Genomic DNA, 26,719 nt, shown 5'->3' with positions numbered 1-26,719 from the left:
AGCCTAAGCGACTCAGCTCGTAACGATAATCATTTGTATACATACTATATACTTTTTAGTCTGCGTCGCTTCCTTCTGGGTTTCGCAATCTTTGTGGGGAACCTAATTAATTCTATTCAAGACATAAAATTTGCAGTAATTTGTTTTTAGATAGTTGTTAGTTACTACAAAAGAAGACGTGCAATAGACCCCCGAGTACAATCGACCGATTTGCAAAAAGCAGCATCAAGAAATACGCGTTAAATTTTTAAGTGATAAGATAGAGTTTTTGAAAAACTATACTGGCTTAATACCTTAAAAGACGAATTCAAAGTGCGATAAATACAAAAGTCTTGGGATCGAGTATCAGTACATTGACTAAGTTCTAAGGCTTAATATGATGCTTCGGAGAGAAAAAGGAGCAATTTATGTTGGTGAAAGGAGAGTGACTTTGATTCATAATAATTTAATAAAGCTGATTTAAACGACCTAAATCGAACGATTGGGAGTCTGCTCCAAAAATTAAGGCTTCAAAGCTAAAACTCGAATAACTACTGAAAAATTTTCTAGCTATTGCATATAAATATGTATTTTTAAGCAATTAAAGCACCTCAGAGTACATGGAAAGCAGAATTTTCCTTTTCAAGCATACTTAAAATATACAAAAAAACACTCAACAAATTTAATAATAAATCTACTTGTACTACAAAAATACCTTTGTACATAGATACATATAGAATTTGTTTTGTTTACCTTTCGACATCTTACGATTGCGGGCGACATAAAAGGCGTCGTCTAACGACCTTCACTTTCTAGCATTCAAAATAACAACAAATTTATCACAGCCGATACAAATGCACTCGAAAGTGAATTTGAATGCAAAACACACACACACACACGTTGGCAATTGCTCACGCGACCAATAGACACTTCTAGCATATGGTTTCACAGAGTTAAAAATATATTTTCACAATTTCAGCGCTTTTTTAAGATTACTATGTGTATTTGTTTGCTATTTGCAATTTGTAATTTGTAAAAAATTGCCAAGGCGAAAAACTGCACTTCAATTGCGTTCACCGATCACGGGTCACGTTAGCAAATGAATTCAATTCAATTGTGCGCAAGTAACATATCTGTCTCGCTGTCTCGCAGCAATAATCATAAGTTGCAGCCACACACTTATACAAAAACATGTTTGAATGTGTCTGTGTGTGCGTCTATGCCGTGCGTTGCACCCAGCTGCTTTGCATTGCAACTGGACGGACAATGCGTTCCAATTACAGAAATAAATGCAACTACAACAACTATAAAAATATGTATATCTGCAGATTAAACAAAGTACAACAAATAAAAACTGCAATAACAACAATAACAATAATAACATGTCTAGAATATCAATAATATAAGTAATAAGAAAATTCATAAAGACACAAAGAGATCTCAGGCTGCATTTGTACAGTGGTGGATCATAAAATAAGTACATACAAGTCAGAAAAATTACATTTTGTTTTTGTTTGTTATATCATGGTCATACCGCGACGATTGGAGAAAGTTTGACGCTGCATCCTATTCCCCTTGCTTTGGGTCGCCTTGATCAATGAAGAACTTTAAGGCCGTACGATCCCGCTATTCTCTGGACCTTAATCGCATATCACTGTCCATATAAAGTAGCCTTGAGATTTCCGTCATGGTCTCACTGTCAATCCAGAGTAAACAGAAATCTGTCTTCTCACAAGTAGAACAAGAATTTCGAAATTTAACTTCCCCTCTTTAAGGAGTATACCTACTGCACTCTCGAGCTCCGTCAAATATCTCGGAGTTATCCTAGATTAGAAACTAAACAGGAAAGAACACATTGAGAAGCAACGGCTTTCGAATCTGTAAGTCCTGCAGAAGAGATATAGCCCTAAAGTGGGATTTACGACTCCTCATGGTCTATTGGCTCCATGCAAGTGTCTTCCGCCTCATACTAGCATGTGGTCCGGCATTATTGAAAAAGTGACGCATTAAGTCTCTAGAACGGGATTGAACCTGCTTACTGGGAATTACGAGCGCAATGAAACCTAAGTCAACTAAGACTCTGAATGTTATCCTTGACATCTGAGTAATACATACACAAACTTTGACGGATCTAAAGCTAAAATAGAAATCAGAGCAAGCTTCTTCTGTAGTAACCCTAACGGTGGCTTCAAACAAAATGACTCCAAATCATTCCTTGCGACCGAAATTATGGGCATAACAGAAGATCTTAAACCTTCTAGCCAAGCGGCAAATAAGGCTATCTCCGCAGCGCCAACACTAATTCGCATTGCATTAGCTTATGCAAGCAGGCTATAACTAAACTCTCAGTAGGTAACTCTGGTAACAACATCAGGGGTCTGGGTACGAATATAAGTCATATAAGAATAGACGAAAATGAAAAGGTAGATGAGTTGCCTCGCTTGGGGGCAGTTGAAGACATAATTCCCCAAGCTGTCCCAAGCCATTCAGCTCCTTCAAGGATTGTTTGAAGCATTGACGGTGAATGGATTGTAAGGATCATAACAGGGTACCTACTCTTAAGATACTCAACCTTACAAAATTGGAAAAGTATATTTGATGGAATGCAGAGCACGCGCGGCGGATGATGAGTTGGAATATTATCTTTGCAAATGCCCAGCCTTCAGCCGGATGATACGGGATTCTACGGTGCCCAACGCACCAACTAAAGAGACTTTAGGCAGCTTGGGCGGAAAAGATTCGCGACTTTTCCAAATCCACGGTGTCGCTGGATATTTTGGGTTTCCAATGGAATGATGACTACGGAATCCTTGACACTTTTGCAGAAGTGTTTTGAGTACTCTATTTCATCACGAACACAAGTAGTGAGAAAGATATAGAAAGTGCTTGTTGTATTGACATCAGAGAGATAGAGGGGTCTCAACATTTCTTATCGAGCGACTCAACATATTTTAGTTAATGTTTTAGGTATAAAGCGTGACTTCTTCTTCTTTATTGGGGTAGACACCGCTTACGCGATTATAGCCGAGTTAACAACAGCGTGCCAGTCGTTTCTTCTTTTGGCTACGTGACGCCAATTGGCAGTTCCAAACGAAGCCAGGTCCTTCCCAACTTGGTCCTTCTAACGGAGTGGAGGTTTTCCTCTCCTTCTTGGAGTGTTTTCGTCCATCCGGACAACATGATCTAGCCAGCGTAGCCGCTGTCTTTTAATTCGCTGAACTATGTCAATGTCGTCGTACATCTCGTACAGCTCATCGTTCCATCGAATGCGATATTCACCGTGGCCAACGCGCAAAGGACCATAAAGATCGCAGATCTTTTCTCTCGAAAACTCGCAACGTCGACTCATCAGTTGTTGTCATCGTCCAGGCCTCTGCACCATATAGCAGGACGGGAATTATGAGTGACTGATAGAGTTTGGTTTTTGATCGTCGAGAGAGGACTTTGCTTCTTAATTGCCTACTCAGTCCGAAGTAGCACCTATTGGCAAGAGTTATCCTGCGTTGGATTTCTAGGCAGGTTTTGTATCGAACGGCTCGGAAAGGTCCTTCCCGATCCTGACGGAGCTTTTCGTGTTGCTCAACGTCATTTTACACAGCCGTATTTGTTTTGCGGGGATACCAAATTCATAAAGCGTGACTAAAAGACCTTAACCTTTTGCAAAAGTGACCTCGAATAGAAGTAACAACAAATACAAATGACGTAATTGAAAATTCTACATGCATCAAACGCAAGCATTACTAGTGACGAGACGTGAGACCGTTCCCACGACAATCGGGTCTACGTAATGAGATCGGATCCGGATTTTTACCCGGCCTAGGACTGTCAACTCGGCAGAATTCTGCCGCTGCAACAACAACGAGACGTGAGTACATAAATATGACAGCGGTCCAACAATCAAGCCAATGGCGCGCCAAAAATGAAGTAAACAAGTGTATGGGAACAATCGTTAAGACTTTGGTATAATTGTATTGGCTCAGGAGCCTATTTGGGAGATGCTAATAAAGATTTGTAATAAAATACGAGAACATGCTCTGGGTCAAATTTAACTATTCAATTACAAAAACAAAACCACAATTTTTGATTTCTAAAAATATTGCAAATTAATAGCTTTAGCAAAATATGCAAGAAAGATTTATATATTAAATAGAAACAAGAAACGATTGAAGGCTGAAATCTGCAATAATATTATAAAAAAAAAAATAAATCAACAGAGCAGCGAGCAAACCAAATATAAACCGCAAATCTCTTGCAATGTGAGCCCAGTCATGTGTACATATTTATCAAAGTATAATACCACCTACATATGTATGTAGTATATATGTATGTACATACATATATGCGTACGCATGTGCTTTGCACAAGGACTTTAAGCCTCGTTGAGAAAGTGAGCACTGTCACGTCGGCAAATTAGCGAGAAGAAATTTAACTACAATACAATAAAATAAGCGTAAATTAGTGCAAAGCATGGAAGGCAGGCAGATGCGGTAGACGCTGCAGCTAATTCGCTAATTGTGTTCAAGTACGACGCGGCGATGAGTTAGCGCGCCGAGTGCCGAGGGTGTGACTTTCGGAGGCACGTAGTCGGAATGGAAACCTTGCTTTGGCTCTTGACGCATAGCGGTATTTATAAATATGGTCATGCCGGAAATTGCAATTTAAAGGACGGAAAGAAGCAAGCAAAAGACATTAGAAAAAACATCAAGAACAATTTGACGAATGACATACAATGTCACACTATTATGGTTGCTTAACAATTCTTATACGTTTTCTACATACTTGAAGATCACACATTTATTTTTTTAGACTGCATTCAAAAATTTCTCCAACAAATTATGCATTTAATGATGTTACAAAGAAGAAGAAGTAATAATGATCAATTTATCATCAGCGATCGTCCACATACGGGTCTAACGGTAAAGAGCAGAACTTTTATTTGAAAGGGAATATAAACAAACCCATTTTTAATATAAAATAGTTAGGATATTTGTTTGAACTGACAGAATTATTCGAATTACTAAAAATTCTTTAATTTAATCCGGATTAAAATATTCCTCACGAACACAATTAACTAACTGACACTCAATTAGTGCTTGATTTCTGATAAAAAAAAATACTACTTTCTTCTTAGGTATAGCGTAACGCCCGGTCGCCCAAAATTGAAATTAATTCAATGAATAATATAAAAAAAATATGATTGAGTGAGTGCCTACATCAAATCACTCAATTAACCACTTGTTTGAGGAAACGATACACGTTGGATACTACCCTAATTGTATTAATTTTGTGGAATCTGATAGTTGTCGGAATCAGAATTATGTTTGAATGGGAATTTGTTTTTAGTTTTTGGTGTCATGAGTCTTGCTATCGGAAGCAAAGAGGGAAATCGATTCGAAAATATTAGTTGAGCTTATATTCGAAAGGATAAAGATCCAAAAAGATTCAGTAACACCAATGAAAATAAGTATTGTTAGTTATTGTTGTAGCTTTTAACTAAAATTTAGTCTGCATTTCCGAAAAATCAGTAAATCTCGCTTTGTAACACGTTAAGTAAGGTTACAAACGAACTGATCCCAGCATTTACAATCAAAAACTGCTTCCTCAGAAATACTCTCTATAGTTATTATATCTAAGGAATATTTCACAATGTGATAGCAATATACCATCCGCTACATACAGTACCCAAGACAGTCTGCTCTGTGTAACCGGAACGGACCCGGATTTTTATCCGGCCAAGAATGGTAAACTTGACAGCATTCTTTATTTTTCATTATTATTTCAAGAATGTTTTTTGCCACTACAACAATAACATCCTCTAATAACAGTGCAAGCTCAGTAAACGCAAAACTCAAAAAATCGTATATTTTGCAGATATTTCATAGTTTGACAAATAAGTAAGTCTTGTATAAATCTTTTGTCGTAGCTCTATAAAATGACCGACCAAGTTTTACATCTCGAAACTCCCACAACCACCAGAAGGAGTTTCCATAACCTTTGTCGCTGATGACTGCAGAAAACAGCACGTTTCTTGGGCCTACCGTTAGATGACATCGACGACAACACAAATGACATTTACCATCCCAACGGGGATTAGATTTCCGTTAAAACAACAACAACAACCGACCAAGTTTTTTTCAACACCACATGCATTCTGCCACGCACAAATTAAACAGCACTGCAGATAAGCATAGAAAACAAGAGATAACAGTAAGTGCAAAGTAAATAAACAACCTGGAGGTAAGAGACTTGTAAGAATGTAATAAAGTATGCGTACCTATATAGTATAATGTAAAATATGCACATACATACATATGTACTTACATATGTATATTCATATACTTCATACACCCATTGTATTAATTGGGCGATAAGGCAAAGTTCTGAACATTCCAACACACGAATAACCGCAAGAAAGGGACTAAATATACAAAGCAATTTCATTTTGTATGCTCTCAAGAAGAAGATAAGCAGTATCAGTAAATACATATTTAATCAGTATATTAAATACATAGTAGTCGATACTGTGGAAGAGCTGATGCTAACACACTATTCAATATATAGAGTGATCCATTTGGTGGAAAAAACAGAGAAATTATCATTCGAAAGAACATTCGAAGAGGGATTGTGCGCATAGACTTTAGACTTTACACATCCCCACAGGAAAAAGTTTAAAGGTGTGATATTAAACGATGGAACGGTGGTCAATCGACCGGCCCAAAGCGTGAAATTATCGGTTATCATGGCGCGACTTCATTTTTGAAGAAATACAGACCGTTGATTCCACCGGCCCTCAAACCACACCAAACCGTTGTTTTTTTCTGGATGAAATGGCAGCTCTTGAATCTCTTCAGGTTACTCTTCGACCCAAATGTGGTAATTTTGCTTCTTTACATACCCACTAAGCCAGTAATGGGCCTCATCGCAGAACAAAATTTGGTTCGAAAACATCGGATCTTCTTGATTCAGCTACGGCTGCTATATTTTCTTCACTGCGTGCTGGGCGTGGTCTATTCGGTCGAAAATTATACAAAAATAAATGCTGGGTCTTAAGATGGGTGAATGGTGTTGCGAATAAAGTTAAGCGGAGCGCGCGAAACATATTCTTTTAATTTACATTGTTCAAATTATGAAAAAAAAAATTACCAGTTTTTGCTCATATTAGTATTAGAGGGTTGGAGAGAGTTGATTAAGGAATAAAATGCTGCCAATTAGTAAAGAAGATTGATGTTGTTGCAGTTTAAATAAAAATCCAAAGCACAGAGCCAAGAGATTCAGTAAAATTCGCTACCTTTTGACAATTATAACCAATCTCAATTGGTTGAATTACATTAACAGCAAAAAAAGGGGAAAGTGACTAATTACGGCTAAACTATTTGCATAAATATGTTTAAATGAAGCACACACAAAAATACAATCGAATTTAGAAACGTAATAAAATAAATATTAAAAGTTCTTTGTGAATTTATATAGTATATGTATAAGTATATTTACTTTGGTTTGCATATTGTTGTTGCATATACCCGCCTTTCTTGCTTTTCGCTGATAAAGTGAAAAATGTTTTTATGTATTTAAGGAATTATATGCATAAAACAATATAAATATAAAATAACGGAGATTATAGCCTCGGCATACAGCGTGAGTGTGACGGTTGTTGGAAATTACAGTTGCTGTCACCAACACCTAGCCATTTAACTAGATTCAGGCGCATTTAGAAAAAGGTATGCCTACACACACATGTATTTTTACGATTAATTTCAATTTTATAGCATTCGTGTTTATTTATAAAATTCACACATAATTCTAAACACAGAAAGCTTTGAGAGCTTTTAGAGCGAGACGACCAAATGTTTTATAGCAATTCTATAAACAACAGTCACGAATACAGAAGCAGCTATCAGCGATCGCCAAACCGCTTGAGGATCGTGCGCAATGTGGTGAGTTTTTATTTTTGTTTTGTTTTGGTCTCGTGTGGAGACTTTACCAGTATTCACGAGACGTGTGTTTTTAGAGACACATGCGCATCAGTTCTAAGGCAATAAACAACACTGTTATTTGAGTGTCACAAAAACACAAACAATATTTAAACCTACAACAAATATGTTTGATTATAGTTTAGTTGTATTTTTTTAATATTTTTTTATTCAAATTTCAATATTCAAATAGATCTACACACAACCGTTTTCGCTGTACACCGTTTCAATACTGCTTGGCAAACTGGCAAACTTGGCACTGGTTAAAAAAAAAAGAAACGAAAAGACATAAAAATATAGGAATTATCTACGCGCGTGCAGAAATACTCGCTTTTGTATGTAAATAGGTGTCAACTTTGTTTGCTTTTATGCATGAACTTCCTTATTAGCTAGTCTTTGGCCTTTTTTAACGCCAGATAATTTCTTTAATTATTAACTTTAATGAATTTTCGCAAAAAGTAACATTTACGTAAATTAAAATGCTATCTTTATTATTGAAAGAATTATTAAACCAAAATTCGTGGTGTAGAAATAAAAAATATATTTGTTTTTCAAAAAAAAAAAATAAATAAATTTTGAAATTTTAGTACACAATGCCGCATTACATACATTCAACGTTGTAAATAACATTATTTTAAAATAATTATGACTTCTCTATTGGTGTATAAGTATTGAGAAAAGTTTGCGTACGGAAAATATTGTGTGGCCAATAAATTATTGAATATGTTGAAGATGAACTATTATCACCTATGTATATACATATATATAACTATACTATACTATTTAAAGGTGAAAGTTGATATTTAAAAAATATGAATTTTTACTTTTTCCATGTTTAATATTTCTTTTTGTTCTGTAAGCCCCAAAAAAAACGTCAACTTAGCCACTATTTTAGTTTCAAGTCATAAACTGAATAGAATCCATCTGTTCTATATATACCTACACATATGCACATATGTACATGTATACATATGCATGTATCTTCTTTGATATACATTTTTTATTTGCTTTTGTTTCCGTACACTCTATACAGTTTATCGTTTCTGTTTTGTACTCAATCCGCCGTACTAACAAATGTTGAAATGTTGACCTTGACATTTATTAGTGCTGATTCAAATTACAATTTCACAATGATAATTAATATTGAACTTCGTTTCACTTTTACGCTTTCGGAATTTAAATTCTTATATAAAGAAAAGAGAGTGCTTAGATAAATTGCCATTGTAAAAGCAAAATCGTTTCGATTTCAATAAGAATTCACAAAAATAGCTGGGTGGGAAGAAAAAAAAAGAAAAATCACCAGCTGTGTGGCAATCAACCGTCGCAACTGCCAACACAACTGTCCATGCACTTATACACATATCACTATAGCGCTCAGAATACACGGTTGGCGAGTTTAGCCGCATCATTAATCAAGTATTGCATAATATTTCGGTGCTTTTAATTTAATTCAATTTAGCTTGTTCTTATATTATTTTGTATGAATGTTCAGGTTGTATAAGTTCATTTATCGTTATACATTTCAAATGTGCATTAACCAGTTCTAGCAAGTAAAAAAGTTGTTTGTATGTGAATAATCACCGCATTTCTCAAATATTTACTCTAGTACAGCTGTTTTTTTCTAATATATTTTTCGACAAACAATTGAATTTCGTACACGATTAAATAGGAGGAGATAATTTGAAAGCTGCTTGACCTACCCTAAGTTTAGATTATAATGAAGAAAGCGATGCAATATATTTTAAAACACTTAAAATAAAATTAACGAGAATTATTTAAAACATATTTACAACAATACTAAAAGTGTGTTAAGAAAAAAGTTCTTTTAAAAGCGAGGTTTGAGAACTTTCATTTCCTTAACGTACTAGCAATGCAGAGAATAAAAAATTGTACCGAAGCTCAAAGCCGCTTGCCAGCTCCATCGTTTTCCAACTTCTTGTTATGAAAATTGTTTTTGTACCTTTTGCATATTGTCTCATTCCACGCACATTTGTTTACTAGTTTTTATGTATTTTTTATTAGTTTTTTTCCTAGTTCATAAAGATACAAAAAAATATAATGCGCAGTACCAAAATATTCACAAAAGCGAATAAAAGTTATACCTTTCCTACACTATTTTAACAATATTTAATTAATTTCATTGTTTAATAGAAAGAAACAAATAAAATTCACTTACCTTCCAAGCGTTTACTTTTGGTGGGGGTGCCGCAACGTATTTCTTAGGTTGAGGAGGAGCAGCTGGGGCACCGTTTGCTCCAGCCGCTGGAGTTTCATCGCTACTTTTTGCTTCATTTCCACTGCTTGTGTTCTCGACACTAGCACTTGGCGAAGTATCTTTGCGTTCCTTGGGAGACTTTGGTGCTCCGCCAGCAGCACCCTTACGTGGGCTACCACCGCGTTGGCGTGGACGGCTAGTATACTTTTTATCTCCATCTTTATCAACAGCACCACCGCCACCTGCTCTTCCTACTCGTTTATTTTGTCCACCTTCACCACCACCGCCATTACCATTGCCATTGCCGCCACCGGAACGCTGCCCACCGCCTCCGCTAGTTATCTTTTCATTGCCATTGTTTCCGTTGCCACTTTGTCGTTCACGTCCAAAAGGTTTCTCCTTACGTGGCTTTTTACGATCACGGCGGTGGTGCGAAACCACTGGTACGAAGTCAGTATTGTCATCGATTTCCGAAGAATTTTCAGCCCCAGCATCCGTATTTGCAGCCCGTTTCTCACCGGTCACTGAAGGACTAGCTTCAACGACGGTATTGGATAAATTTTCAGTAGCTGCTTCAGCAGCAGCGGCCTCCTCACTCCATGACTTAATTGTCTTCAAATTGGGCTGGTTTTCTTTATTGTCGGAATCAGCAACGGCGACTTCAGCGGTTTCACTTTTGGCTATGGCACCTTTTTTGGCCTCCAAGTTTTGCAATACATTAGCGTATGAAGTAGAAGCTGCGGTAGACGTTTGACCAGAGGGAGCGACCACCGTTGGAGTGGCAGTGGTGGCGCTCGTTTTTGAAGTTTCTTCTTTAGCTGCTGACATGTTAGTTTAAGTTCGTATATCGTGTGACTCCGGAGTATCGGTAACGTCAGTTACGTTACTTACTCCAGAAAATGCTGAAACGTTGTGGAAACTCTTTGTTGCTTCCTTGCCCAATAAATATGACAAAAACGTTCAAACAAATCAATATCTAGACGTTGACACTGAAAAATAAAAAAACATTTCTTAGTTTGGAATCTAAATATGATTCTCAAATTCAACATACACTCTTATGAAGTTGAAAATGGTAGCTAGTTCTCGAGGAATACTACCAACTAGGATCACTTCAATACAATCAACGATATTTGTATAGCTGACAGAACTTATCAAGGCGACATTTTTATCACTTTAACGTTTTCAAAAAATGTCCGTTGAAGTTTTAGATGTAATTTAGATTAAGTTGAAGAAGTATTCAAATATTCATTCACTACAATCGCAAATGACATCATGTCCTTTGAACCACAGCGATAAGTTTCAAACAGAAAATAATTGTTTTTTTCAAAGCAAAGCAAAATTTTGACAACGGATCAACGACATTGAAATATTAATTACCGATAATAACAAATCAAACGTCTAATGACTTTTTACAATTTTTCATCCGAAAAATAATACCAAATTTTATGAAATTTCGCGTAATATTTCAACGGATGTCAAATTGTAAGAAAATATGGTCAAAAGTGAGGTTAAGTAATTTGTACACACTGTCAAATTTCAAATGAAAAGAAAGCGAAAGGAGGATAATACACCACCAATTGACATTTCGATTTTTCCTTTCACAGAGTTGCATTTACTAGTAAAATTTTACAGTATAACTAATGGGATATAATCGATGCTATAGGGCAACGAACTATAATGTAAATATTATGGTAAACATATATATTTATATATTATATATTTGAAAACGTATTCGATCTCTGTTTAGTTAGCAGATAACACGATATACTCTTTTAAGTACCATAACCTAGATATATCTCATATTATGCAACATTGAAATTAAATGCATCTCTGTTTCTGTCAGCTGACCGGAATGCACAAAACATAAAACAAAAATTTACTATTTTACATTAATTCACAATTTTTAACATTTTAGCACATGACTTGATGCCTCTATACTCTACTATATAAGCTGCACTGTTAACAAATACTCACAACGTCGATTCGCTGAGATTCACACAGTTCAAAATCCGATTCACTATAAACGCACGTTTTGTGTTTTCTTCTTAACACCTCTTTATTGCGGTCTTTGCTTTGTGTACAATTTTCTACACATACGATTCTATTCGTTCAAAACCGAAATTCACACACGAAGCTGTCTCGAACCGAACGCAAAGTACGACGAAATTTGACAATTCGACGACGAAGAATAATGTTATAAAGAGAGACGAAAAAAACGTAGTCTTTTTGCGTATTTGAAAAAATCTTTTTATTGAGTTTACGTGCAAACTATTGCAAATTTCCACTTCAATTCAATTGTACAATGTCACTGTCAAGTTTATTCAGCACCTTTTTATGATTTCACAGCACTTTTGACCATAATTCAATGGTATTTCGCGAAAAATCTCGTCTCACGAGCAAACATGTGGCCGACGCCGTTGATAGAAACTTCGAAAAGAACGAGGGCATTACTGGCAATCGCCCTGATTGGGGGATAAACGGTTTGGTTCTGCCCAACATGTGCAACGTATTGACAGTGTTGTTTTATTTTATTGCAGTTTTTATGTACAATACAACAATATTCAAATTTGATGCAATTAAAAATGCAGTTATAATTAGAAATTTTCAACTGCAAATGTTTCTTAAAGGCGCTAAAGAGTTTTAACTTTTTTGTCTTTTTATGCTCATGATAATTTTGATATAACTATTGCCAAAGATGACGGCAATAAAATTTTATGAATAAAAATTATAATATTTTTAAAATAACTTGTTTTGAAGTTTTATATATTTAAACCTTTCACCGAATTAGAGCTTATTGCATCATATATTTTATTTTCGTTATAATTTGGTGTAGCGGCAACACTTTTTAAATATTAATCTCTACGAAGAACAGTGCATAGCGGAATGCAATATAAACAAATATGTAAAAGTATCAGCGACTTTTGTTCTTTAATTCATATTCATCAAAGATTATTCAAAGATAGCAAGGCGGAAATTAAGAAATATCTTATCTCGCAGCAAGTATTTCCCTTATAAGTATCTTGCAAAAGTTACAATTTGTCATATTTTTGCAGTAAGTCGATAAGGAAACTTGCAGTAATCAAACCTTTTCACACTTAACACATTCATCAAAGCGCTGGATATAGAATAAACAAAATACATAATCAGAATAGACGATAAATGCCGACGTCGGTACTATTCCGCTTATAAAAGTCTCAGAACAGTGTGGTGTACGTGGCAATCAGCAATTTGTTTATACAAAGTTTTGGATACATTTGAATTCACACCAAATTCTCATTAGAACTTTTTTTAAAATGTGTGGAATCTTCGCTTATCTCAATTACCTCACACCACGCTCAAGGCAGGAAGTACTTGAATTGCTATTAAATGGCCTTAAAAGATTGGAGTATCGAGGTTATGACTCAACTGGTCTAGCAATTGACGATCCGGATGTGGGCGTTGAAAGTCATAACATTATAATTATACGCCGCACAGGAAAAGTTAAGATTCTGGAGGATGCGGTCGCTGAAATATGCAGTACGGAGGCTTATAAGGAATCCATTACTACTCATATTGGTATAGCACACACTCGTTGGGCTACCCACGGCCCCCCTTCTGAGACTAACTCTCACCCTCAGAGTTCAGATATTGATAACAGCTTTGTTGTTGTGCATAATGGTATTATAACGAATTACAAAGACATAAAAAAACTGCTTGAGAAACGTGGCTATGTATTCGAATCCGAAACCGATACTGAAGTAATTGCGAAATTAATTCACCACTTGTGGCGCCAACATCCTACTTATTCATTCCGTGAGCTTGTCGAGCAAGCTATTCTACAACTAGAAGGTGCATTTGCTATTGCTTGTAAGTCAAAACATTTTCCGAGTGAATGTGTAGCTTCACGACGTGGTACACCGCTATTGGTTGGCATTAAGTCGAAAACACGCCTGTCCATTGATCAGATTCCTATATTTTACGCGAAGAAACAGCGTGCTCATGGAAAAACACTGCCTGCTGAAGTGTCATTGCCACCGCGTTACGACGACACACCAGCCGAGTATCAACCATTGGAGGGTAAAGAAGTTGAGTACTTTTTTGCTTCGGACGCTAGTGCAATTATTGAGCACACCGATCGTGTTATATACCTTGAAGATGACGATGTAGCAGCAGTTAGAGATGGCGCATTAAGTATTCATCGCCTAAAAAAATGCTTGGATGATCCGCATGCGCGTGAAATTACTACATTGAAAATGGAAATTCAGCAAATTATGAAGGGCAACTATGATTCGTTCATGTTAAAGGAAATATTCGAGCAACCCGAATCGGTAGTTAATACAATGCGTGGGCGCATGTTCTTCGAAACACGTACTGTAGTATTAGGTGGAATAAAGGAGTTCATACCGGAGATAAAACGTTGCCGCCGCTTAATACTTATAGCTTGTGGCACATCATATCACAGTGCGATAGCTACCCGTCAACTGCTGGAAGAACTTACGGAGTTGCCAGTCGTAGTAGAGCTTGCTTCGGATTTCATGGACCGTCACACTCCCATTTTCCGTGATGATGTGTGTTTCTTTATATCACAGTCTGGAGAGACAGCTGACTCGCTGATTGCTTTGCGTTATTGCAAACAACGTGGTGCGCTTATTGTGGGTATAACCAACACTGTGGGCAGCAGCATTTGTCGCGAGTCGCACTGTGGCGTGCACATAAATGCCGGTCCTGAAATAGGTGTTGCCTCAACGAAAGCATATACGTCGCAATTTATTTCACTAGTTATGTTTGCACTAGTTATGTCAGAAGATAGACTTTCGCTGCAACCACGACGTCTTGAAATTATACACGGTCTAGAGATACTTGCCGATCAGATCCGCAAGGTACTACAACTGAATTCTAAAGTTCAAGAGCTTGCTAAGGACTTGTATCTGCACAAGTCACTTTTAATTATGGGACGCGGCTATAATTTTGCTACATGCCTAGAAGGCGCACTAAAAGTGAAGGAATTGACGTATATGCACAGCGAAGGTATATTAGCGGGCGAGTTAAAACATGGGCCTATTGCATTAGTGGATGATGAGATGCCAGTATTGATGGTTGTCATGCGAGATCCAGTATATATGAAGTGTATGAATGCTTTGCAGCAGGTAACTGCACGCAATGGGCGCCCAATCATTTTGTGCGAAGAGGGCGATGAGGATACGAAATCATTCTCATCGCGCTCTTTGGAAATTCCACGTACTGTGGACTGCTTGCAGGGTATACTCACAGTCATTCCCTTGCAACTGCTATCCTATCACATAGCGGTGCTACGAGGTTGTGATGTGGACTGCCCGCGTAACTTAGCCAAATCAGTAACAGTGGAGTAGTGGAGCAGTGAACTCGTGAGTGCATTAGAAAGCGTTAACCAAATTCAATCTACAATTTGTACATACGAGTATGTATGTATTTTAGTATATATAAAAGTTCTTATTCCTATATTATAAAAAGCATTTTAAAGTATATACATACATACTTCGAATTTTTATTTTTATGATAAATGCTTAAGACACGTATTGAGTCAGAGGTATTATGTATTTTATTTAATCTAAATTATCCTAACAAATCACACAACTATATACACAAAATATTATGTTTGTTAATCGCATCCTGTTATACACCAATATAAACAAAAAAAAAATAAAGAAACTAAAAAAGTCTTCATTACATATTTTTCTATTTTGATGTTGGAGCGAACCTGGAATTAATAGTTTCATGCCGAATAAAATGTTTTACTTAGTAAGTGCCTTTTTTAGGTTCGTGGAATTGTGTATTGGAGAGTATCCTTATCGAACGGGACTGGATCAAAGGAAAGATTAGGAACTGTTGAGGTTAGTGTTATTAGTTGTATAGCGTCGAGCAGAGTAACGACTCCAAGAAAATTATTTCTAAGACGTTGAAAGGAATTAATTATGCTTTTTTAAAACTAACATTATTGTAATTTTATAGTTATCTTCGATATAATAAAGAAAATAAAGAAGATAGATAAATTTAGGGTTACTAATCGAAATAAGTGATTAATTATTACAACCTGGCAACACTTAAAAACAATCCACATTCCACAAATGTCATAACATTTGCAAAAGAAATTTTCTTCAGAATCTGCCAACGTTTTACCATTGTGTAGATAAAACCGCTTTTTTCATGAAACTAACGGGAAAATAGAAAAATTATTAAATAAAACTTATATAAGAGGAAGTGTTAAATGTAATTGAATAAATATCTTTTAGCAGAAATATATTAAAGAAGTAAAAAAGTGCTGAAAATGACTGTGGCCGAGGGATTGGCATCAACGTCCGCCGCAGCAAATGCTGCAGCGAGACCGCGTTGTTTTTTCGATATTTCGATTGGTGGCTTAAATGTTGGTCGCATAGTTTTTGAATTATTTAAAGATGTTGCACCGAAAACAGTGGACAATTTTCGTGCACTTTGTACTGGCGAGAAAGGCATCGGCTTGGTTACAGGCAAGCCGCTGCATTACAAAAATGTAATATTCCACCGTGTTGTCAAGGATTTTATGATACAAGCTGGAGATTTTTCGGCTGGAAACGGTACGGGTGGCGAGTCGATCTACGGTGGCACTTTTGAAGGTATGTTTTAATTTGTAAATATCATTTACACCTCAAGTCCCTAGTGAAATATTTTAAAAATTGGAAGGTGGAGATTGAAAAATTCTTCGCAAAAAAATTAAGAAATAAATCATAACAAATAATTAGTTTAACTCAACCAATTACATTTGTAAATTTTCTTGTTAAAATCCTTTTCATAGTAAATTTTATAGCAGTGTAATAATAAAAAATTATATGGTTTTTTAAGGATTTTTAAAATAAGCTAATATTCAGATATTCCATATTTTTCCTTGTTATTATTTAATTTATATTCATTTATAATTTAATTAGTTGAAAATTAGGGTAGAATATAATTTTTCTGTACTTGCTGGAATACAATAAAAATTAATTTTATAGATAAAATTTTAAAAACGTTTTTTCCAAATTTTGTATGTTCATTTATATTGTTGCCAATTTTTCTTATTCTTGTTATTTCCGAAATTATGATAAATAAAAATTGTTATACAATAATTACATACAAATTTTTCCCAACTAATGGTCTTATTTGTTCCTCGATATCTTCAGATGAAAGTTTCGATTTCAAACACGATCGTCCCTTTTTGCTCTCAATGGCAAATCGTGGAAAAAACACTAATGGATCGCAGTTTTTCATGTAAGTTGAATGCAATTAAGAATTAATTGTGTGAATCTATAAAGCAAGTAGAATTTTAGTATTCATATCTAACGTCTCTTTGCAGCATCACATTAAATCGAAATGTTTTGTTTACAGATATATTTATATTGATTTATTGTTGTTATTATTATCATTGATTTGTCATCATCTAGCTAGCCACTAATCGTAGGTCGTCACAAAGTAGAGTGTATTAGAATCGATCTGGTCGATAAAGCTAACTTACGCAGTATTGATGATAAATTTAGTGAACAGCTGACGGGCCTACACATTGGTATCGCAATCGTCACATTGGACGTTGCCCTAGCTTGCGGTTGCTAGTTTTTATGGCATCCGTGCCGCACCAGCTGGACTTATTTTAATAAATTTGTTGGGGTCTCGACAACTGCCCTGCTACACTACTCCACTACTGTGCATGCTGCTTTCTTTCTGGGGAGTGAGTGCAGTAGTAGGAAGCGAGACGACAGCAGGATTTTCACGCTACGTCCTACGTAGAAAAATTCAATTGCTTTGTTGCACCAAATCAAAACCAAATGAAATCGAACTCAATGTGTACACTGTGTAAAGCATATTTTTCTTCTTCTGTTTTTCATTGTAGTACTACACAACCCGCGCCTCACTTGGACAAGTAAGTATATTTAGCTATTACATTTAACGTTTATTTATTCAATGAATTCTTTATTTTATTTATTAGCGTCCACGTGGTATTCGGTCAAGTAATATCGGGTCAAGATTTAGTCCGCCAGTTGGAGGAATTGCCAGTCGATAAAAATTCACGTCCATTGCAGGATGTTACCATATCAAATTGTGGTGAACTCGTACGCCAGGTCAAAGGTGTGTTAACTAACAATAACAATAGAAAGTGATATTTAATAGTTATGCAAAATTACAGTTAAAAAAGACAAAAAGAAAAAGAAGCGTGCCGCATCTTCAGCTGAAGAAGACTCAGATGCCCCATCAGAAACTGAGAAGCGCACCAAACGTAAGGAGAAAAAAAAGAAAAAAGATCGCAAACGGGAAAAATCATATGAGCGGTTAGTAATTAAAATTAAATTATAATAACAAAGATGAATAAATTCTTGAATATTCAAAGATCTGATACGGAGCAGAGTCAAGAAGACGAGAGGGAAAATGAAGAAGCTGACGAGGGTGAATTACATCCGCTTGTGACTGTTACCAAGATTGATCCTAACGAAATACCGGAGGTATGTTCCTTTCAATTAAACAATGCAGTTTGCTCAATCTTTTATTAACATGTCTTAAAATAGTATTTTAAAAATGAAACCAATCTATTTGTGATAGGTCTCCAATAAATTTTTGCTACGTGGTGACCGTTTGGATCGTTCTCAAGAGCGCGAACAAAAACGCGAATTGCGTAACGAACGATCTAGTGAGAACCGGCCGGCGTTTGGTTGGTCCAAAAAGCGTGTACCTGTCTCGCGCAGTGGACGTATTATCAAAGGACGTGGAGTGTTCGTAAGTTGAAATTTAGTGACTGCCCTAAATAGGTATAAAGGAACTGTACTAATTCATTGTATCAATTTAGCGTTTTCGAACACCGTCCCGCAGTCGATCTCGCAGCACAACGCCTCCACATTGGAAACGTGCGCAGAATCGCACAATTAAACTGTCTGATTTGGAGCGACTCGAAGAAGAAAAGAAATTACGCGATGAGGAGATTAAAAGACGTGAGATTGAGCGCAAAAAGCGACACGAAGAGATGAGGAGAGATCCCAAGAAGTCCTTCTTCGAGTTGTCGCATGCTAGCTCATACGGTGGTCGATACAGTGAATCGCCTGATCGCAAAAATCGTGGCAAAGACAATTTAAATAATGCCCGCAAGGACCGACCAGATGAACGACGTGCGGAGAAAGATAGACCACGTGAAAGAGAAAGAGAAAAGGAGAATGATAAAGAAAAGGATAAGACAAAAGAACGCCGCTCTGAGAATAGCTCCGAGTTGAAGTCTTTACCGAAGCGCAAGAAATCTATGGACATGAATGCACTGGATTATGAGCATCAACCGGACAGTGAAAATGAAGAAGGCTCGGCCGAGAAGGAAACTCCAAAAAAGCAAAATTCACATAAAAAAATTGAAGGAAATACTTCAGAAAAAGATCGACACAAGGAAAGAGATGCTGATCCCGACAAGAATCGAGCTAAGGAAAAAGAAAGAGGTAGAGAGAAGGCGGCAGAAAATGATAAAGATCGTAGGAGAGAAAGGAAAGACAGCGCAATTAAAAAAGATGAAAGTAAAGAATTAAAGCCTAACGCTGAAAAAGAACACAAGGAAAAAAATAAAAATGACGAAAAAGAGAAAGCAAAAGACAAGGATCGTGATGTGGACAAAGAAAAAGACAATTCTCGTCGCAATCGCAATCGATCTAAGAGCGGATCGCGCTCAAAGCAACGTTCCCGTTCACGCTCGCATCCTTCACGTTCACGTTCTCGCTCTTTTCGCCGTCGTTCTCCCATAAGAGATCGTCGCGACCGATTTCCCAATCGTAGAGGTGGTTTTCGTTCACCGCTACGGCGAGATTTTCGCGGAAGACGTGGTGGCAATCCATTCATGGACCGTCGCCGTCGCTCTGCCGAACGTTATCGCAATCGCTTACCACTTTCACCGATACGTACACGTCGGCCAACACCTCCACGTGATCGACGGTCTCGTGATCGTTCTATATCACGAAGCCGATCTCCACATTCACGATCTCGATCACCACGTCGCGATCGTATACGTAAACGTTCGGTTGATTCACGAGATCGCAGTCGTAATAATCGCTCCCGTTCAAAGTCTCGTGAACCGCGTGTCAATTCAAAGTCCAAAGAGCAGGCGGGTTCACGAAATCCGAAATCACGTTCACCAAACCGTGAAACGCGCAACAAACGTTCGGGTACTCGTTCGCCAAGGCGTTCCAAATCGGCAGATTATCGCCGCAAATCGCATGATCGACGGTCCGACACAAGAAAAGAGAGTACAGGGGAGGCCAACGTAAATTTTGCTGAAGGGAGTGCTGATAAAATGCGCGAAAAGATGTTGAAACGTGCAGAGGCCGCACAAATGCTGAAGGATCATATGCGTAAAGAAATCGCAAGGGAGGAAGAAAAACGTGCTGAAAAACAACGTCTGGATGACTTAGAGAAGGAAAAAACTGCTCGTGAGCTAGAAGAATTAGAACGCCTCAAATTAGAGACGCTACAAAAGTTGGAAGAACATGAAAATTTGAAAAAGTTGACAGTTATAGCAGCGGTAGCCGAGGCCATCAGTTCAAAGGATCGCGGCAAAGATGAGAAATCAAAGGAAAAGAAAAAGAAGCGCAAGAAGTCGAAGAAACACACACGGACTTCGGGCACTGACTCAAATTGAGAATTATTAGTTCAATACACTAAAATACGTATAATCAAAGGAGACTTACTCAATTACTTGAAAATATTTTTATTCTGAAATATTACATACATATTTATACGCATAAATATATACCAATTGGAAAGAAGTTGTACACGAGTACGTGTAAATCGCCATTGGCAAACACACTCACAAATACAAGACATGAAACAATGTAAATTAAAATTAACTCTTATCTTCGTTTTTGAATGTTTACTATAAATGAAAATTAAATAAAAGGTCTGAAAAATAATGTGATTTAAGTGTGTATTGTTGGTGTTGCATTAGTTTATTGTTGTCATGGTGAAGAGTTTGTGTTTGATTGGTTTAGAGGTTCAATAAGTTTACAAGTTTTGTGTGTTTTCTGTTACAATAACTACAACAAAAGCAATAACAGTCGAATCTACATAACTGAAGCGAAACCGTGTTTATATCCGTTCAAAAACTGTTCACACGGCAGCATTGCTCACTATTGGAAAATTATTTTCTGCCAATGCAACAACAAAAACTCTGATATAAACATAATCTCGAGGCCATTAAGGGTTTATATCCAATTTCGAATTTCAACGAATCGGTTTCCAACTTTACTCTCATTGGACAAACAAGCTTCCAGACTCGTTTGCGTAAAATGAAAATTCAGATGTTGTGAAAATGTTATGTAGAGTAGTTTGCCAAATAATGTAATATCCATGTATATGGCAAGCTTCTAAGAACACCGTACATAAGTTCCCATTACATAACCTATGAGAATTTTTTGATTAGGTCTTTCCTTTTTTAAATTATTTTGTCACATAGTCTCATAAAGTTATAAGTTATAACGAACCGAATGCATAGCGTTCAGAGTTGTATTTGCGTAAACTTATTTTAGTATGCAATCCAACAACAAATTTTTGAAACTAGTATAAAAATTTATGATTTTACGATGCTTTATGACACGTTGTGAGTACCTCATATGTGTTAGATTTAATATTATGATAAACGCACCTAGGCACTCTTATCCCAAGGTCGTCAAAAATTTTCGTTTGAAACTCTTGGGTCCTAGTTCGTTTTTTCGTCTTCTGTAAAGCTAAATTGAAAACCCATTCACTAGTCTTATTAATTCTAATTGGAAGTTATTGCTAATATGAAAAAACGCTTTTGGAAGAGGTTTTACATGCATATCCGACTTCGCGCTTTACAAATGTCCACGAAATATGTTTCTCAAACAAGTTTGACGGAAGTAATAACAATAAAGGATGACACCAACACAGGTTTGCATTTTCATTACATAGTATGCGCACTAAATATATCACTGTTGTCTACACTTTTTGGATTCAGAATTTATTTATTTTATTTTATTTTAGTTCGGCTATATTAAACTCATTTTTATAATAATTTTAAAGATAATAATTTGTCTTATTTATTGAATGGGCTTGCAAAGACGGTACTGAGCTTTTAATAAATTAAACATTTTTTGACTCTTCCCAAGTGGATAAAAATCCATAAAATTATTTTTAGTACAATTAAAAATTATTATCAAATCTAAATTATATTTTTTAACAAATAAAAAACATTAAAAAACTAAATTTTTCTAGTGCTTTTAGGGCTTATCGTCCATGCTTTAGCCACTATATAATCTCGCGTTCATTCATACTTTGCAATGACATAATACACATTTTTATCACAGCGTTTGCTTTGACTTCAATTTTCCACCGAAACTTTGTGCTCTCCAGATATTTTAATATAAGTACCTGTATTTGTATCCGCTCACACTTTGAAGCTTCTATAGCTTTTAGCTCTCAATTGAGTTGCGCACGGGCGATACACACACACACTTGCACAAGCATACATCTGGTAAACGCTATGTGGAGCTGCCGGCAATGTAAACAGCCACTTGCTATGCGATGCAGCATTAGTGGCGCCCCACCATTGTCTCTTGCTTTTGGTTTATAGCTTTTCGCTCCTTTTTTATCACGCAATACTCTAACGCTGCCGATACATTTACACGCAAGAGGCAAGTGTGTATTTGAACTTGTGTATTGCTGAGCACACGAAATTGAATTATGTGCGGCGTTGAGAGCACAAAGCCGTGGATAAGGCAATAATAAATGTAGTGTGCGTGTTCGGGGTAAGGGAAAATGGCAAGGTAATAATGGTTTCTACAGTGGGATGGAATGTTATTTCGCTATAGTTAAGACGTTATTTATATTCGATATAATATCTGAAATTATACCTAGGTATATTGAAGTAAAGTCGGAACCGGAAATCAAACCGTCTCTTTTGCACGAAGCGTCAGCAATTTGTTCGTAGTCAAACACTGAGCTAATCGAAGCTGCGTTCAATCCTGCTCCGATTAACATTGAAGTATTTTTTCTGCTATCTGTCGAAAGTTGAATGCTGCAAGTTCATTTCTGTCATGAGAAAGCTACTGCGAAAACACATAAGTATGTACATAAACAATGATATTCCTCATAACCGGATATTCACCAACGCAGCATTTTTGTCCAGAAGGGAGCTGTCTATATATGGGGGCTCCAACTCAGAGATATATTTCTATTGAACTAATAAATGCGAGCTAATGTCAGCCAGGAGTGAATGAATGTCACTAATCTCATTGGTTTCCGTTGAGCCACCGCGAACCAGACGCCACCAATACCCCGCAATTTGTTTGTTGTGACCATTTTACGTATTGTTCTAAAAAAATTGTTTCAAAACTCCAAAAATTAATAAAAATTTAAAAAAGCGGTAACCATAAAATGTACATAATTTTTTTTTTTTTATGAAATCTTGTCCGTTTATAAGAGATTTGAAAGAAATAATATCAAAATAGTATCCGGTTCCAGTCGTAGGAATCTACTCATGTCCGTCTTATTTTGTATGAAAATAATAGTAAAAACATTGCGTTCAGGAAATTGATCCAGTAATGGGAGATGTCTGGCTATGAGGACTGTCCTTACAAAAAAACGCCATTTTGTTAGAAATCATTGCCTGCATTTTACTAATTTAATTTTATATGTTAATCTAAGAGCAGGAAAACGTCTCGTTATAAAGTTTATTTTACATTTTTTTAATAAACTATTAATAACCAGATAGTATAGTCCAATTTATAACGAATAGATTCTAGTAAATCTTGGTATTTTCAAAAATGAAAACGACAACATTTTTTTCTACTTCTAATATGTACCCGCACATTATTTTTCATTATGAGTAAATATGTACTTATATTTTAATATAACATGCATACATACATATGTATGTACAACACATTTACAACCACTTCAACCCACTGTACGCAATGCGTACATATTTGATGAAGCGGCTTTTCGCCGGCTCCACTAATAAAAACAAATACACACACATATCAACAATCCTGTCAAACACAAGCGTGTGTGATGCGCCTTCCTGCTCCGCCACCCAATTGTTGCAGCAACAGCAGCGCCAGCGGCAAGAGCAGCGAGAGCAATTGCGTGCTCACCATCATATGCAGAGCGCACCAAGCGAGCGCTTCGAATTTGTCTGTAAAGTTTTATGCTTCCGTCAGCTTTTGCCACATTCAGTTCTACAAACGCTCAGAACGTGTTCGGATGTAATAACGATTTAGCGGAAGGTACGCGACAACTCGGTAATAGCATAACGAGTGTGTGCGGTGGCAAAGCCAACCGGCCGGTGAAATGTTTTAACGAAATTATTATTATTAATCAATTGGTGTTTTCGGTGTAAACAAAAGAATGTGTTGTTATTCAAACAGTATGTTAATGAAGTGAAATAAGTTGTGAGTTTCAAAAAGAATGCAGAAAATACCAGCGTTTACCGGCTTAACAGAAGCCACATTAGTTGACGCAGCGGCAAACAATGGCAATACAAAAGTAATTTCGCGTCTTTGAAGTGAGTTTCCAATAAGAAAATCGGTGCGCATACACTTCTTGTGCAATAGTAAGTGGAATATGACGATATTTGTGCAAATTATCAAAGATTTCTAGGGCATCCAATTTTGTGGTAGGCCTAAGTTATGTAGAGAAAATGCAAAAATACATACATATGTGCATGTGTGTGTACGAGTAGAAACGGAAAGTAAATTACGAATACAATATTCGTCAAAGCGTCGCTGTCGCTATACAAGCAGCGCTGCAGCCACTTCGCCGCAGTTGGCTTCACTTTTCAATTTATTGTATTTGCGCTGCAGAATCGCATTAACAGTGAACATAACAACAACAAAACGAGGAAAGCATGCAAAAAAGCATTGTAGGGAAAGTATGAAATGCAAAAGTAGAAACTAATGCCGCGAAAAGCAAGAGAAAGGAATGTGTATACAAACATATTTATGTATGTATGTATTCGCATGTGTGCGAATGTTTGTAGTTGCAACTTTAGTGAAGCGGAAATAAAGAAAATAATAAAGTAGAAGGCGGCGACACAGCTGAAAAGCCGGTACTAACGTGTTTACGTCGCATAGTGCCGAACGGTGTAGAGTGGGTGGGTGGCGCGATTGTAAGTCATTGATTGATATGCGTGCACAAACATGCACATATTTGCATACGACGTATGTATGTATGTACAATATAATATATTATTTACACATTTAGTTATTTAAAAATGCATAGAAATAGGCGTGGTCGCATTATAGAAGACAACTTGACAATTCTTAAGTTGCTGTATGTTCTAACTTTGCAGGGTGTTTTGTTGCCAAGTTTAATTCAATAAACGTAAAGCGTAAAAGCATCCATCAAAATATGACATAATTTTGACAGCTCCAGCAAAAACAACAAAGTAACCTTGAATAATGCCGAAAATAAAATAAAGACAAACACACCTATATACATACATACCGACGAAAGCCATGCGAAAAGTCGGCGAAAAAATCAGCTTAGGTCCAAACACAGAAACGGTAAGGTTTGAGAGCAGCCTCTTTGCCGGCAACGTCGCTTCCGGCAGCGCAGTGGCAGTCAATTGGCAGCGCTGCTTGCCAAAAAGGATGTGCGTGCTCAAAAGTAAAACGCAATAACAGTGAATCGCTCAAGCAACACGGTTAAAACGTAGAGGAAATGCCAAACGTTAACTGCACAAAAGCACGAAGTCGAAGCACTGTATGTAAATAAATTGGTGATTGAAAATATGTATGCGTATGAAATGAAAATACGAAGCAAAATGAAGAAAACAAATTAAATCAAAACAAAATCGAAGTAAATGGTGCGGAGGAGTTGCGTGTGTCACAAATGCGAATTTAGCATTTTGAGTAAGTGCTTCGAAGCATCGATAAATCGGGATGTATTGGAAAAGTAAATGCCGAAATATATACATACGCACATACATACAAGCATATGTACTTATATTGTATGTATGCATGCAAATTAATACCTGCCAATTGCTGAGTAATTATTCATTGCTTGCAGTAAAGCCGACAATTGAGTAACAAATCGAATTTTTTGGTGTACAAAATCTTAAAGTCGCGCTTACGTAGCAAAATCTTATATACATATAATACATTGTATATGCATGTACATATGTATATCTTATATTGTATATACACACATATATACATATGTATGTATATAGATGCATACATGTGTATGCTATATAGAGATATACATACGTAAATGTACTCTGCGCCTCCTCGAAACGGTTGGTAGCCAGAAAGCTCCTCAAACCACAAGCGACTTTCAAATTTCGGCAAGGAGTGCCTTCAGCACGATTTGGAGTGAAATTTTCGGTAGAATTGGTGTAGTGAGGTCGCAAACGTCACCGATACAGTCATCGCTTTGTTACATCAAAGTTATTCCTACAAACATGCATATGCATAAATACCCATATCGTTATACAATATTACTAATTCAGGAGAGTTGTAGGAATGGTGGAGCAAAATACCAGTACAACAAATAAGTATCACATAGTAACAGTGGATTGAAAATCAAACTAAATTTGGTGAAAGTAAAGGAA

The 26,719-nt window shown here is 36.5% G+C and overlaps 3 protein-coding genes across 4 annotated transcripts in view; 2 read left to right on the top strand and 1 right to left on the bottom strand.

Annotated features, from left to right (window-relative positions):
* LOC120782454 (la-related protein 1) overlaps window positions 1–12,592 on the bottom strand; it is a 48,453-nt gene extending 35,861 nt beyond the window's left edge. The window contains exons 1-2 of one of the 2 annotated variants that reach the window (XM_040114742.1): window positions 12,139–12,592; window positions 10,126–11,153 (exon numbers count right to left, since the gene is read on the bottom strand). In XM_040114742.1, the coding sequence (XP_039970676.1) occupies window positions 10,126–10,992 (867 nt within the window). In that variant the 5' untranslated portion in view covers window positions 10,993–11,153; window positions 12,139–12,592. Of the gene's footprint in view, window positions 1–10,125; window positions 11,154–11,215; window positions 11,447–12,138 lie in introns of those variants that run through there. The other variant, XM_040114744.1, reaches the window with a different exon arrangement.
* A 584-nt stretch (window positions 12,593–13,176) lies between these two features.
* Window positions 13,177–15,846, top strand: LOC120779834 (glutamine--fructose-6-phosphate aminotransferase [isomerizing] 2-like). Its single transcript, XM_040112201.1, has one exon. It carries the CDS (start codon window positions 13,458–13,460, stop codon window positions 15,510–15,512), a length of 2,055 nt encoding a protein of 684 aa, XP_039968135.1. The 5' UTR covers window positions 13,177–13,457; the 3' UTR covers window positions 15,513–15,846.
* Window positions 15,847–16,284: 438 nt separating this feature from the next.
* LOC120775458 (peptidyl-prolyl cis-trans isomerase G) lies at window positions 16,285–21,064 on the top strand. The gene is made up of 8 exons (XM_040105646.1): window positions 16,285–16,772; window positions 17,316–17,403; window positions 18,020–18,049; window positions 18,116–18,255; window positions 18,314–18,455; window positions 18,515–18,626; window positions 18,724–18,897; window positions 18,968–21,064. Exons 1-8 carry the CDS (start codon window positions 16,448–16,450, stop codon window positions 20,786–20,788), a joined length of 2,832 nt encoding a protein of 943 aa, XP_039961580.1. The 5' UTR covers window positions 16,285–16,447; the 3' UTR covers window positions 20,789–21,064.
* The last annotated feature ends 5,655 nt before the right edge of the window (window positions 21,065–26,719 follow it).

This window comes from Bactrocera tryoni, chromosome 1 (genome assembly GCF_016617805.1).
Source record: "Bactrocera tryoni isolate S06 chromosome 1, CSIRO_BtryS06_freeze2, whole genome shotgun sequence".
Classification (NCBI taxonomy): domain Eukaryota; kingdom Metazoa; phylum Arthropoda; class Insecta; order Diptera; family Tephritidae; genus Bactrocera; species Bactrocera tryoni.
Note: the sequence above shows the minus strand (reverse complement) of the source record. Positions and strands in the feature narration are given on the sequence as shown.